Source organism: Rana temporaria, chromosome 3 (assembly GCF_905171775.1).
Source record: "Rana temporaria chromosome 3, aRanTem1.1, whole genome shotgun sequence".
Taxonomy (NCBI): Eukaryota; Metazoa; Chordata; class Amphibia; order Anura; family Ranidae; genus Rana; species Rana temporaria.
Window position 1 is genome coordinate 221,471,684 of NC_053491.1, and position 14,297 is coordinate 221,485,980.

The following is a 14,297-nucleotide window of genomic DNA, read 5'->3' on the forward strand; positions in this document are numbered from 1 at the left end:
CCTCCCAGCCTTTAGATCCACTATAAAGGTATGGGAGGTGGCAGCAGGAAGGTGTTAACAGAAACCATAACAAAATACAAGTCACCATGAGCACATTTCTTTTCCCCTATTAATTGGAGAGTTATCAGCGAGTTAGTGGGCACAACCCAAGGAAGAAGGCCATGCCTACGAATCACGTTATGGCAACTGTGCAACATCCCCCCCCCCCTAAATCTTGCTCATTTGTCCTCAAAGAGCAGTGCTGGACAGCGCCGGTCACTGGACCGGACGCATGCACATTAGAACCTGCATGGTGGGCAGTACCTAGGTATTAAATTGGCCAACACAGCCCAGAAGATGTATAAAATAAACTACGTTCCCTTATTAAATGAGATCAAGAGCGAATTAAAAAGAACGGTAAATAAACCCATATCATGGATAGGACGTATTAATATGCTGAAGATGGTTGTTGTCCCAAAAATTCTTTATACATTTTTATTAGTTCCCATAGCCCTCCCTCAGCAATTTTTGAGAATTCTCAATGCCCTGTTACTAAACTATGTCTGGAAAAATAAGAAGCACAGAATATCCCTCTCCACCTTAAAACAGGGAAAGCCACTCGGCGGTCTGGCAGTTCCGGACATTAAAAGCTATTATAAGGCAGCGGTCTTATCACGGGCCATAGAATGGGCACGGGATAGGAGGGACAAAAGGTGGGTGCAAATTGAGAAAGCATCAACAAGTAAATATTTGAATAATATTATTTGGATCCCTGCACAACACAGAGCACTAGATCACAAAACACAAGATTTAACACGGGACACTTTAAGAATGTGGGACAGGACCCTGACACAATTAGAGGGGAAATTTAATTCCCCATTAATGAACTTAAAAGAAAACTCTTATTTTGCACCAGGCGAAAATAAAATTGGAGGGAATTGGATTAAAGTAGACACTGTTCACTTAGGGGATATCATTAAAGACGGAGAAATAATGACCTATGAAGATTTGAGAGCCAAAACGGAATTTTGGAATCTAGATAGGTGGCATTATTCACAGTTGCACCACTTTGTGCGGCACCTCCCCCGCCCATTACGGACGGAGGCGGAGCTAACCCCACTTGAGAAGATTTGCAAAATTAAGAATTCAAAGGGCACTATCACTAAACTATATGAGTTATTGGTAAAGATAGGTTCACGGAGCGAAACACCCTTTATAGGTAAATGGGAAAGAGAGTTAGGAATCACAAGAGGGACAAATTGTTTTAAGAGGATTATGCACCTTACCCATGCATCCGCAATCGATATACGAACTGCTGAAACAAATTACAAGTGTATCTCAGGGTGGTATATCACCCCGGATAAAGCAAACAAATACAAAGCGGATCAGACCGCAGAGTGTTGGCGGGGCTGTTCAGAAAGAGGCACGATGGCCCACCTTTGGTGGTTATGCCCAAAAATACAAACCTACTGGGACATAATTTTGAGTCAAATCAAGGTTATTACGGGCGAAGATTTAAAGAGAGACCCTTGGGTCGTGCTCTTTCATTGCAGCCAAGAGGGAAAAAAAAAATATAAGCAGTCTTTACTTCCTCATCTTCTAAACGCTGCTAAGAAACTTATACCCAAAAAGTGGCAGGAGACGGAAAGTCCACACGTCTGGGACTGGATAGACGAAGTGGAGGAAACGTATAGGCTGGAAGAGTTAAAGGTCAGTCATCTAGAGATGATCGGTGAACATAGGGAGAAATGGGAAAAATGGAGAGATTATAAAAAAACTTGGAGTTATGCAGAGAGAGTAAGGTTAAGCTATTAACAAGCCATATGTAGTAGCATGAAAACTATAGCCTCTTCTTTTATGGTCATTTCCTTGAGGAAATCACATACTATTTATGATTGATAAATGCTAGAGAGTGCTCTAGTATCCTGAGGGATAAGTTTGAGATTCCTGGGAGCCAAGGGGTGGGGGGGGGGGGGTGTAAATAATTTAGTGCCATAATAGCAAGTTAATGTAATAAGCTATTTTTCCCTTTCTTCAATTTGCGAGTTGGCCTAAATAATTAAAAAAAAAACAAAAAAACACAAGGAACATAGAATGTATACCACATATGATGCAACCCACTAACGGAGACGTAAGAAGCATCAAATCATGAGCTGGTCTCTAGGATTGGACAAAAGCGGAGGTGGTAAAAAAAAAAAAAAAAAAAAAGAACCTGCATGGTGGTGGATAGCCTTGAATGTGCTGCCAGAATCCGGGCAGCTAGGTTGAATGTCCACGGCTCCCCCTTCCCCTGTCAAAATCTTGTGGTTATAAGTGCGGCCACAGTGGATTCCTTATGCTGTATCCATCTTCACACAAAGCAAGTTTGAACATTGTAGGGTTTTTAACATATTAAAAGCAGAGTTACACTAGGGCGGCTTTGCGCTTGTGTTTTGTCAAGATGTGTCCCTGCCACCCAGAGGATCCACAGAGAGCAGCAGCACCAACAGCCTTTGACTTGTCTAATTACCAATAGCCAGCTGGAGGGTTATACCAAACCGTTGATCGCTATTTTTGTGTGTGTGTGTGCATACAGAAACCATACAAGACTAACCAAATGTCAATATCATTTGGAGTGATAGAGGACTTAAAGTGGAGTTGCACCCAAAAGTGGAACTTTTGCTCATTTGTCTCCTCCCTCGCAGCTCAGCACCATGCCTCCCCCCCGGTGCCAGGCATGTAGAACGCAGCTGTGTCTTGCGCATGGGCAGCAGGGAACAAAATGCTTCACTTTCCCGGGTTTCCTTACCGGCAATTGCGGCGACAGTGTCGAACAGCTGATGGAAACGTCAATGGAAACGTCAACTGCAGTGCCGACATCGCTGGACATGCAAGTGTCCTATTAAAAGTCAGCAGCTGCAGTATGTGTAGCTGCTGGCTCAATTTTTTGCAGGGGTGGGCGCTTTAACTTTGCTCATATGGTTTATGGGAAAGTACCTATCAAAAAAAACTCTACGTACCTAAACAGTGACAGGATAGAAATGGATCCAAAGAGGGTGGCATCTTCAGCATATAATAAGTCAGCTTTGCTTTTGCTGGGTGGATTGGCAGCTTCTTCATCCAGAAGTACTAGCAACGTTTTTATGGTTTCCCTACCACATAAAGCTGTGCCTCGGTTGATTGCATGAATTCTAGGCTGTAAAGAGAAAAACAAATTCCATTATGCTTTAATACAAAAAAAAAAAAAAAAAAAAAAAGAAGGGGTTGTTTCTTAAAGGAAAGGTTTAGTACAGATTGTTTATATTAGGAATGAAATATAAATGCCCAAGCCACCAAGCTTTCTGTGGAGAGAAAGTGGGCAAAGGGAACAGGCCTTAGACAAAACCAGAGAGTCAGATTGCTTTTGGGTGAATGGGTTTGGATCAGAGACTGGAGTCTGCAGTTTCCCCTACGAAAACACTCCTCCCTGAGATGTCTAGGACGTGACCGAGATTATCCAAGCAGTAGGTCCATTTTATTTATTTGTATGCCTTTAGAATCACTTTATTGCTGGTTGCGATTGAAAGGTGTCAGAACACAGTGCATCACAATTTGTTGCATATTAGGCTACATAGCCGCAGACCGGTCCAGATTCTCATACTAAACTTGTGTCCAGAGCCAAAAAGTGCCTACAATGTGCACTTGAACATCACAACTGGAACACAAGAGCAATGGGAGAAGGTAGTCAGGTCTGATGAACTCAAGTTTGGAGGTGTTGATTTGCACTGTAAAAATTCTCCAGATCTCAAGCATCTGCGGGATGTGTTGGAAAAACAAGTCCAAACCATGGAGACTACATCACAAATTTCAGGACTTGATAAAAGGATCTGCTACCGACGGTTTTGTGCCAGACACCACAGCATACCTTCAGAGGCATCCTGGAATTTTGGCAGTTCTAGAATTAAAAAATGAAGGATTAGAAAAAAAAAAAAAAAAAAAATATATGCATCAAAAAGCTTACCCGTGCTGGACTGATTCCTGTGGAGCTCTCGTTTTTCTCTTCACTAGAATTAATAAGGTTTTTAATTCTCAGATCCAAACTGTGTGCAACCTCCATCACAGCTTCACTAAACAGATCCCCACTGCATCTTCCTTTAATAAGGTGCATCTTTATGGTTGACAAAATCCGCTCTGCTGCAGTTCTGAAAGACATAGGAAAGACCTAACCAAATGCCCTTATAAAAAATAGGCAATTACATCAAACAGGAATTGTTGGGGGGGGGGGGGGGGGGGAATATTGTATTCCAGTATGTCTTTTTAAAGTATCGAAGACCAGTATAGCAAAATTCCATCCAAACTTTCCTCTATAGTCCACCCTTTGAGTTTTGCAAAGAGTGCTGGGAGAGTCAGCAGCTGTCAAGATTTTATTGCTTTGTCTACTCAGGAGAATTACCTTCAATCCCATTACTACAACCTTAATGAAGAAAGGGCTCCTTACAGGTGCAAAAAAATATGGAACGTGTCAAGCAGAAGCATTGGCATAATAAAAATAATTTAATAAAGACATCACAAGTTAGGCTATAACAAGAAACCTCTTGTCAAAAGACCAGGAGCAGTCCAAAGGAACTGATAGAAACCATGTTGAGACCTCCACTGAACACACACACACACACGAAAAAAAAGAAAATGCAATCACAAAAGTAGTCAGGAGCAAGCAGCCCACTGAAATTAAACTCTTGATGGTCCTCAGATCCATGCCAGACTGGAGAAGCCAGGATTTATCCCATGAAGTGCAGCCTGAGATAGAAAGTCCTGGTTATGCACAAAGTTAAAAACAAAGAATCAAGAGAAGTTACCCTAAGCCACAAGAGCATTGGTTGGATTTCATCAGAGCACTCGCTGCAAAGACTAGGGGTATCCCTGGGACTGGAGACAGACAATCCAGTGCAGTTTGTGGCTGAATGTGGAGGCTAGAATGGCCACATCCTATATCACTACCGACAAAAGGAGGTTCTAAGCGGCTTGGACAAGCATCTGGAGTCCATATGTTGGAGACTGGGGAAGTGTGCCTACCAGGTTTCCATACTATGGACATGCACGGTGGTCAGTGCTGGAGCCATAAAGCCTGCCTAGGTCAGAAGCAGATTCACTTCCTTGTAATTTGTGAGCCATCGGATTACTGCCTGATGGTCCATGCAAGCCACCACATTAGCATAGCCTGACAGGAACCATATCGGATGACCTTAGACAAAAAAAAAAAAAAAAAAAAAAAAAAAAGTCAAAAAGGGGGTACCTGAATTTCTCAAAGTTCAATGATGTTAATTGAGAGGAGTTTTCCCCTTCCTACCAAGAAAGAACCAAGGACTTCACCCCAGACCTAGGAGCTGAAATTTCTCAGGAGCACCAATGAAGGAAGAAGTACTTGTCTGTGTACAATGCTGAACTCAGGACAAACCTGCTCTTTTCAAATAGGTGACTAGGAGGATTCAGAAACTGCACCCTAATATCCCACATTGCCAGAATAGTGAAAAGCCACAGCCTGTTGTGAAAATGAGCATACAGGACTGTCGAAGAGGAAGAGGACCCCCATTAGACCCAAGACACACACACACACACACACACACACACGAAATTTGGAACAAGGCTGGAAGTAGGATCAGGCTCAGATACTCAAAGCGATCAGAGTTCCCGAGACGTTTTACACACAACACACACACACACACACACACACTTTGCCTACCCCCATAGATAGCGTAGATCATTTGATGAGAACCCAAGAAAAAAGGTGTCACATTTGCCCTTAAAAGCTACGTTTATGGAGTGGGGGGGGGGGGGGGGCACACACACACACTTTCATTTACGGGTCAGGAAAAGGGTACATGAATTTGTCATAGGAGGCAGCAGGTATTTAGGCTGGAGTGTCCAAGCCAGACTCTGTCCAGCTTAGTGCATTTAAGCCTGATACAGAGGCTCAGTGATGCTACCTGCTCAGTCACTGCATCCATCACACAGACAGGCCCATAGGCATTTTGTTGAGGGGTAGGCAGAGCCTCATGGAGAACTTATACCAATTCCCCATCAGATCCATCTCCCATGGGATTTACAGCAGAGGGTAGTGGGTCGATACCATAGCCACTGTTCAGTACAGTAGCATCTAGGGCACAGGTGTCAAAAACAAGGCCTGTGGGCCGAATCCGACCCTCCAGGCCATTTCATGTGGCCCTCAAGACCCTAACTTTCTGCTTTTAAACAATGCATCCAGCTTCTTCCGAGCAGCAGCTCGAGGAAAGGGGGTGCACCAATGCAGGGGAGAGTGGGGGACTCAACTTCTAAGGCGAGTTGGCTCTTAACATCTAATGTAAGGGAAGGGAAGGATGTGCTGGACATCTAATCTTACAGATACAACCAGCCCTTTTGAGGGCAATCATAATTCTGATGTGGCCCTCGATGAAATTGAGTTTGACAGGGAGCTGCGGTGGCTCAACGCGATTGGCACTGCGCTGACAAGCCATTCACCTCTGCAGCTAGAGGTTCAGATCCCGGTCTCGGCTTCATGTGAATTGAGTTTGGTGGTCTCAGCCCGGCTCCCGGTGGGTGTGCTATGCAAGGTAAGCCTGTGCTTAGTACGCCCACCCCCCTCCCACAAAAACCACCACACCTACACACGCACTCTAAATTGGGTTAACACACGCACATTGACCACGCGGTCTCTAAAGAGAGGCGAAGGACTAATGGGGCTGGTTGAGCGGGCTAATCCTCTCACTCCCTTATAGGGAGTCCCTCTGCCCCGTTGGGCTTCAAAGCGGAGCAGGTAGGGCGGGCTGTGTGGGAGGACCCCCTCACACACCCGCCATTGCCACCCGGGGCATGGAGAAAGGTGGCAGATTGCCTCTGGGGGAGGCCTGCCTACTCCCAACTCCTGCAGTCCAGCTCCTCTCGAGCACACGCACAAAATACACTTTAAAAAAAAAAAAAAAAAAAAAAAAATTGAGTTTGACACCCCTGATCTAGGGAATCCAGCCACTGCCAATCACAAGACATGTGGACTCTGCATCACCATCAGGCTCCACCCACTGTCCAAGTTCAGCCCTATGTCATTGGTTGTCAAGTCCTAGCAACCAATAAATCAAATACACACAACTCTAATCTGTCTGTATTCCAACTTTAAGTTGGTCTTAACTACCTGAAGTCATTTTATTTGTTCTCCCCTTTTAAAAAAACACACACACACACACACACTAACCGGCAGCATAGCAACACATTGTAAATGTTACACATCTAAAACCTAGAAGATTGTCGTACATGTCATAGCTGTTAACCAAAACCGTTGCAGGGCTTTCGTGAATTTGGCTCATGACATTTTTAAATTTTACCATACTGCCAGAAAAGTGCCGTAAATGCTTTATTGAATTCTCCCCACTGCTTTCCATTTATAGTTTATATATTTTTAGCCAAACAATGAAAAAACACCATTCTTTGGCGCATGGCATGGAACTGCTTTTGTGAGTTACAGGAAAATAATCACAAAGGGAAAAATAAAAATAATTATTAAGGGCCATTGTGAGTTTAGAGTTTATGTACCAAAAACTGTTCTCCATAGCCAAAACAATATTTTCTCGAATGCATAAATCACAACACACAAAACCAGTGAATGATTTAAACATCTCAAAGCGCATATTCTCTGAAAGAAAATTCTTTACTGGAAAAAGACTAAAGCACTCTAGTGAGAAAATAGGGATATGGACAAATTCCAAATGCCTGTTAAAATGTAAAACAGATTCATAATTACAATTCCAAAAACTAGAAAGAATTTCACATTTTCTACTGGTCTGGACAACTGTTAAGACGATTTATAAAACCGAAACACACAGATGGTCTGAAAATTCTCTTGACTGCCATCTTAAGGATGGCTTTGAAAAAAAAAAAAAAAAAAAAAAAAAAAAAAACACAGAAAGGCCCAATAATGAGGTGTGCAGAAACTTGTTTCAAAAGACTCAAGGAACTCATGCACCTTGCAATCTTGAAGCCGTTTTAATGCATACCGTTAGATCAGTTGATTCGGTTGTCAGCGGGCTGGCCGGTGAGTAAAGCTTGGATCTTTCCTTGGTATTGTTTATAACAATCTGAAAGCATGCATGTCATTACTGTGAGGGGGCATTGGAGATTGACACTCTCAAAGCTCGTTTCTTAGCAGACTTAAAGCGGTGGTTCACCCTCCATAGCAGCTTTTTAGCATAAAATGAGGCATAGTAGCGCGAGCTACAGTATGCCTGTCTTGATTTTTTTTATCCCCGTACTCACAGTGCAATCCTACATTGAAGATTCCGTCTCCCCGCGGGGAATGGGCGTTCCTATCCAGACGGAGGATGCTTGACGGCCGGCTCTGGCACATCACGCTCCCCGAAGACAGCTGGAGTAGGTCTCGGCGCTACTAAACAAAACAGGCATACTGTAGCTCGCGCTACTATGCCTCATTTTATGCATTTGTTTATAGGGTGAACCCCCGCTTTAAGGAAATGTCTCTTAAATCAAAAGTGGGCAGAAGGTGCTTTTAACCCTTTGTGCACTTTATTAAATTTTGCATACTGCACTTCGAGGAGCCTTTCCTGGTAAATACTTGAATGCTAAAAATCAGCAAGTACAGTATTTGCATCTGCTGACTTTAAAACACAAGTGATGATGCTCTTTAAAAAGCAGGGGGTCTCCAAACTATTGCCCTCAATTTGTTCAAGGACTACAACTCCCATCATGCCTACTCATGTCTGTAAAATGTCAGAGTTATACAATGCGATGTGTAGTTCTGCAACAGCTGGAGGGCCATAGTTTGAAGATCCCTGCTTTAAAGGATTCAAGATGTCTAAACTGCAAATATTTTGTAAAATATTAGATTGCAAGCTCTTCTGAGCAAGGCCCTCTTAATCCTCTTGTATTATAACGGTTTTGTCTCCCTTTTATATTGTAAAGCGATGCGTAAACTGTTGGCGAATAATAAGATTGTTGTACACATTGCTCTTATATAAGCTGAAGTAGTTGGGGGGGGGGGGGGGGGGGGGGACACATTACATAAACACAGCTATACACACACACAAATGTCCAATGACTTTATACAACTGTTTAAAGCGGGATTCCACCCACAATTTTTTTTTTTTTAAGTCAGAAGCTACCAACAGTGTAGCTGCTGACTTTAAATAAGGACACTTACCTGTCCTACTCGCCCACACTGATGGGGGCCCCCCCCCCCCATGTCGATCCCTCGATCGGTACAGGTCCTGCGCAGCCATTCACACTAAGGGAAACAGGCAGTGAAGCCTTACGGCCCGTTTCCTACTGCGCGAGTCTCGCGCCGACTTGTGAATAGGCCCCATTCACTAGAAGATGAAGATAGACCGCGGGTACGGAAGAGGCAGATTACGGACTTCCGCATAGCAACGGGTATTTCGGGCGAGTATAACTTTTTTTTTAGGCTAAATTTTTCCTGGGTGGAACTCAACTTTAAGTATGTAATACACCGATATGAGTCAGAGTGTGCAGGTTACTAATGAACAATGGTCTAGTATATGAGGTGAGAGAAGACCTAAAGAAAACTGTAGATTTACCTTGCATTTTGTGTTTCCCCAAGGACTTCGCTGAGCTTGTCAATAAAATGAACAAACAGAGAAAGGCCCTTCAAATGTTTCCTTAATGGATCAGATTCAGATGGCGCATAGCCCTTTCCACCAAGCTCCAGGATCCTTATAAATGATGTTGCCGCCTAGCACAAAGAATCACTGTTAATTTCAGAGAATTTGCACACAAAAGATGCCACTAAAGTGCATGGAAAAAAAATAAAAAATAAAGTATTGTGCTATACATTTGGTTCCTAAAATAATGTAGCCACTGAGTGTTCAAAGGCACAGAAGCAGATCCATGCTAGTGTGGTTAGTTTGCATCGCCTCCCCTGACTTGGGATATGTGCCTACATTATGCACAGGTAACTATAGTCCTGTAGTCAGTTTCAGCTGCCACTCCCCCCTCCCCCATGCAGCCCTCCAGCGTGGCTGACAGGTGCAGAAGTCAATATCCTTATATGATGCCAGAAGCCACAGAGCATCTCCTGCCAAATCCCCCTCTAGCATGTGCGTGCAATGCATACTAGCACATTATGCCTTTAACCTTGCAGGATTTTATTTTTATTTTTTTAAACATTTACAACTGCTTTAAAACGAGTTGACCGTCTGATAATTAGTTAGCAATTAACAAAAACAAAATGCACATTACCAAATCACTTGACAGGTAAAAAATCAACAGCACCCATATACGTAATAAAGCTATTCAATTCGCTTTTGGATTTAGTCAGACCTCATTTACACTGGCGTACATCTGTGTTAAGGGCCATCTGTACCCACACAGGATGCCCAGATGTTCTGTGCAACCGTACGCAGGCAGTCCTATTCGTGTATTTTGGGATGAAGTGGCTGCACAGACAGCTACTGGTTTTCAGCACCTGCAGGGCTGTCAAATAGGGACAAGGGACTGTCCATACAGCTGCTGTATCCCAATAAAGATAAATGGTACTGCCAACACACAGATGCATGCAACACTTGTGCACCCCCCAGCGGATGAAGATTGTCCTTTGCAGGGGTGCATGCATAGACACGTCCATGTGAATGAGGCATCACATTTTCAACCTAAACACCACTCAAACAGTTGGTGAATTTTACATCTTCAAAATTTTCTATGCCACCCTCAAGCATCTTTAGTGCAGGATTTACAATACTCTGTCAATTAAAGTGTTACTAAACCCACAACAATAAAATCAGTCTGTATCTGCAGTAAAGCATGCTTGTTATACTCAATGTGGAACCTAAGGGGTTAATCCTCTGCATTGTGTAAAAAGGCCGTTTGATCCGATCCTCCCCTTTTTCTGTCTCCAAGTCATCTGCTTATAGTAAAGAGCCATAGAAGGCACTCTGCACATGCTCAGTTTGGTGTGTATTGAAAGATTTTCTTTTGGGAGGGTGCATATGATAAACACAGGGCCAATCAGCATGCCAGGGGACAAGCAGCCTCATAGGACAGTCAGAAGAATAAACTCTTCCTACAAGCTTTAACCAGTGCTCAGCAGGACACTGAGAATTTACAAGACTTTATTCTGCCTATAAAAAAAAAAAAAAAAAAAAAAAAAAAAAGGTAGGGGAGTGTACTGTGGGAGACCAGATATAGTGAATGCAGGATCTTGGGTTTAACACTTTAAGGGTGTGAGAACTGGCAAGTCCAATCTTTTTCCAATTCAGTCATATATGATCTATGAATAACTTACCAAGAACAAGGACATTTGCTTGTTTCTTGCAGCATGTTTAAGGTCTGTAAAGGCTTCTCTTTCCAGGCCTCTGTCTGGGCAGTTTAGGACTTGGGCTAGAGCAAGGTCATTTTTAGAATTCACTAGAAGACTTAAGTATGAACAAAAGATCCTTTGTACAACTTCTTTCCTCTGTAAAAAAAAAAAAACAATTTAATAGTAAATAATGTCATTTAATTTTTATTTTTTTCAAAAAATAAAAACCCAAACAAGGGGAGGGTAGAAGGTTTTAAACAAATACCTTTCTTAAATCCATATTCTTACATGGGGTTGAAACCGAGGCTATCCTGCACTCGTCTTCCAACTGGCTTCCAGATAGAAATTCCAGTAAGTGTTCCTATGAAAAGTAGTAATTTAAAACACTAGACGTCAAACTCAAAATTCTTGGCTGTTAAAATGTAAAATATTAATAAATAATAATTAGGCCCGCCATCTACTTTCTTTGCACTGCTAGAGCACCTAATCTGTATTTCAACAGACCAAACCTTCCTATCCTATAAAGCCAAGTAAGCTACCATCTTAGCCCATTTAAGCTGCCATGGTGCTATACATGTGATCAGTTAGGGCACCAGCTATTGGATGGCTTGACAGTTTGAGAGCCAACATTGGTACAATGGTAAACGTAACAGTTATACATTCTCATTCAAGGCATGCATCAAAATAAAAAAAAGTTGGTGTATTTAGTTTCAATTTAACTACAGCATTTCAGATCAATCCAACATATGTATCACTGTACGAAGCCTTTGCCATACAGTGCTGTGTTCCTGCAGCACAAATGAGACTTCTCATCTCCAAAACAAAGCACATTGGGTCGAGCGCTGCTCAGCCATTCACAGAAAGTCTTGTAATTTGCGATTGAATCCAAAAGTTCCTCTAATTGACTGAGGTGAAGAGATGGGCAGAGAACTTCACAATCTCTACCTCGGCCATTCAGAGGAAACTTTGCATTTCATTCATAAAATACAAAGCTTCTTGTGAATGGCTGAGCACAACTCAGCCCAACTGGAGCTACTGCATGTATATTAGGAAAAAAAAAAAAAAAAAAAAAAAAAAAATTATTACACACACCCTGGGGTGACATTTAGAGTGGCAAAATATACAGTGCAAGTTTGTGTAGTGGTTTCCCTCCCAACAGTCCATCGTCATGCAACTCCCGGTCACTCCTACTCTGATCCGGGGCTACAGCAGGAGCGGAGCGGACAGCACGGTGGTCACGTGACCTCCAGGCTGACAGAGGGAAATCTCAGCCCCTCCCACTGTAGCCCTGAAACAGTATTAAAGCGGCCGGGAGTCACGTGATGGGCCTAGATATACCGTATGTATGCGAGTATAACGCGCACCCCTAATTTTCGATAAAAAAATAAAAAAGTATAAAATCATTGTAATTGCCAAAAATCATTTATTGACAATGTATTGACCCCTGTATGTCCAGCCACCTACTGTTAATCACCGCGGCGCGGGAACATTACAGACAGCGTTCGTTTGAACAGCTGTTTTCCCTGCCACGCATAGACACTCGCGATTGGACAGATCCGTCCAAGGGGGAGTGTCTACGCGCGGCGGGGAACCCAGCTATTCAAACGAAAGCTGTCTGTAATGTGCCGCGGTGATTAACGTTGTAGTGGCATTGGTGGCTTCGGTAGCAGCAGCGGCGGGGGGGGCGGCTGCAAGGAGATACAAAAGGCTAGGTTTAAAGTGGAACGCCACTGCCACCCCAGTCCTCGTGTATAACGCGCACCCAAACTGATTTTTTTTTTGGGTATAAAATTTTGCGCGTTATACTCGAATAAATACGGTACATTTCAAAAGATGTATAGAAGCTTTTGGGAAGAGGATAGCGTCAGGAAAAGATTGCTTCTTATTTAAAAGACTGGCTCTTGTATTTTGTTAACATTTTACAGTTTTTTTTGGGTGAATGGGTATAATGTACCCAATAGCCATTCACATAGGGGGCTGCCCTCGTTAAATAGGGGCTTCCAGATTCCTATAAGCCCCCTGACAACCACCAGCTAGGGTTGTGGGGAAGAGACCCTTGTCCTCATCAACATGGGGGCAAGGTGCTTTGGGGTGGGGCACAGAGCCATGACCACACAATTGTCATTCACAGTGTGACAGTGCTGGAAGCTGAAAATTGACCTGGGCAGGAAGGGGGATGAACGTACCCAGTAGTGGAGGTACTTAAAAGGAAAAATAGAGACGCACACAAACTTAACAGAAAGAGAACACCAAACATTAGGTAAAGGGTGGAGAGCACACATACAGTCTTTTAACACTTACAGAAGAAAGGTTGCTTGCTTCTGGAGTACAACTCAGTTTTCCATGTATATCAATTAGATCCAGTGTATTGCCATTTTTCAATAAAAGGTTGTAGGTTTTTTGAACATCATCATAGTTCTCAGGAGCTACGGTGCCATCACGAATAAAGCCAAGTTTATCTTTAATCAAGTGTTTCCACATAAGCAGTACATCACTAAGGGAAGCTGTAAATTCTTCCCCATTCTAAATTGAGAGAAAAAAGAAATTTATATAGAGCACAATAGCCATTTTGAAGAAATTAAGAAAATAAAATAAAAAATGAGTGTCATTAAACCCTAGGACAAATACTTACCCAATTATAAAGCATACCAATCCTTAAGCCTAGGTTCAAACTGGTGCATGTGAAACACTGCATGCAATTTGTACAGAAAGCACACCGCATTCCTATGCACATAACATGCGATGTCCGAGTCGCGATTTGAGCCATACATCACGTATGGCTCAAATCGCATTTGCACCAAAATGGTGCAGGACACTCCCCCCATTGCAATCCGTTTTAGGGTGTCATTAATCCAGTGTTTCTCAATTCCAGTCCTCAGGCCCCAACCCGCCCCCCCCCCCCCCCCCCAACAGGTCAGGTTTTCCCTCAGATGAAAAGGCTGTGGTGATTACTAAGGCACCCTACAGTTGTGTACACACAACCCCTTCAGCGCCCCCTGTGGTCAACTCCCAAACTGTAACGGTCATTTCCACAGTAAACTATGCA

At 43.0% G+C, this 14,297-nt stretch overlaps 1 protein-coding gene across 1 annotated transcript in view; it reads right to left on the reverse strand.

Moving 5' to 3' along the window:
* LOC120932129 (PARP1 binding protein) overlaps window positions 1-14,297 on the reverse strand; it is a 32,996-nt gene that overhangs the window by 14,791 nt on the left and 3,908 nt on the right. The window contains exons 3-8 of the mRNA XM_040344287.1: window positions 13,553-13,774; window positions 11,517-11,612; window positions 11,237-11,407; window positions 9,534-9,688; window positions 3,959-4,139; window positions 2,979-3,154 (exon numbers count right to left, since the gene is read on the reverse strand). Coding sequence (XP_040200221.1) covers window positions 2,979-3,154; window positions 3,959-4,139; window positions 9,534-9,688; window positions 11,237-11,407; window positions 11,517-11,612; window positions 13,553-13,774 — 1,001 coding nt within the window. The remainder of the gene's footprint in view (window positions 1-2,978; window positions 3,155-3,958; window positions 4,140-9,533; window positions 9,689-11,236; window positions 11,408-11,516; window positions 11,613-13,552; window positions 13,775-14,297) is intronic.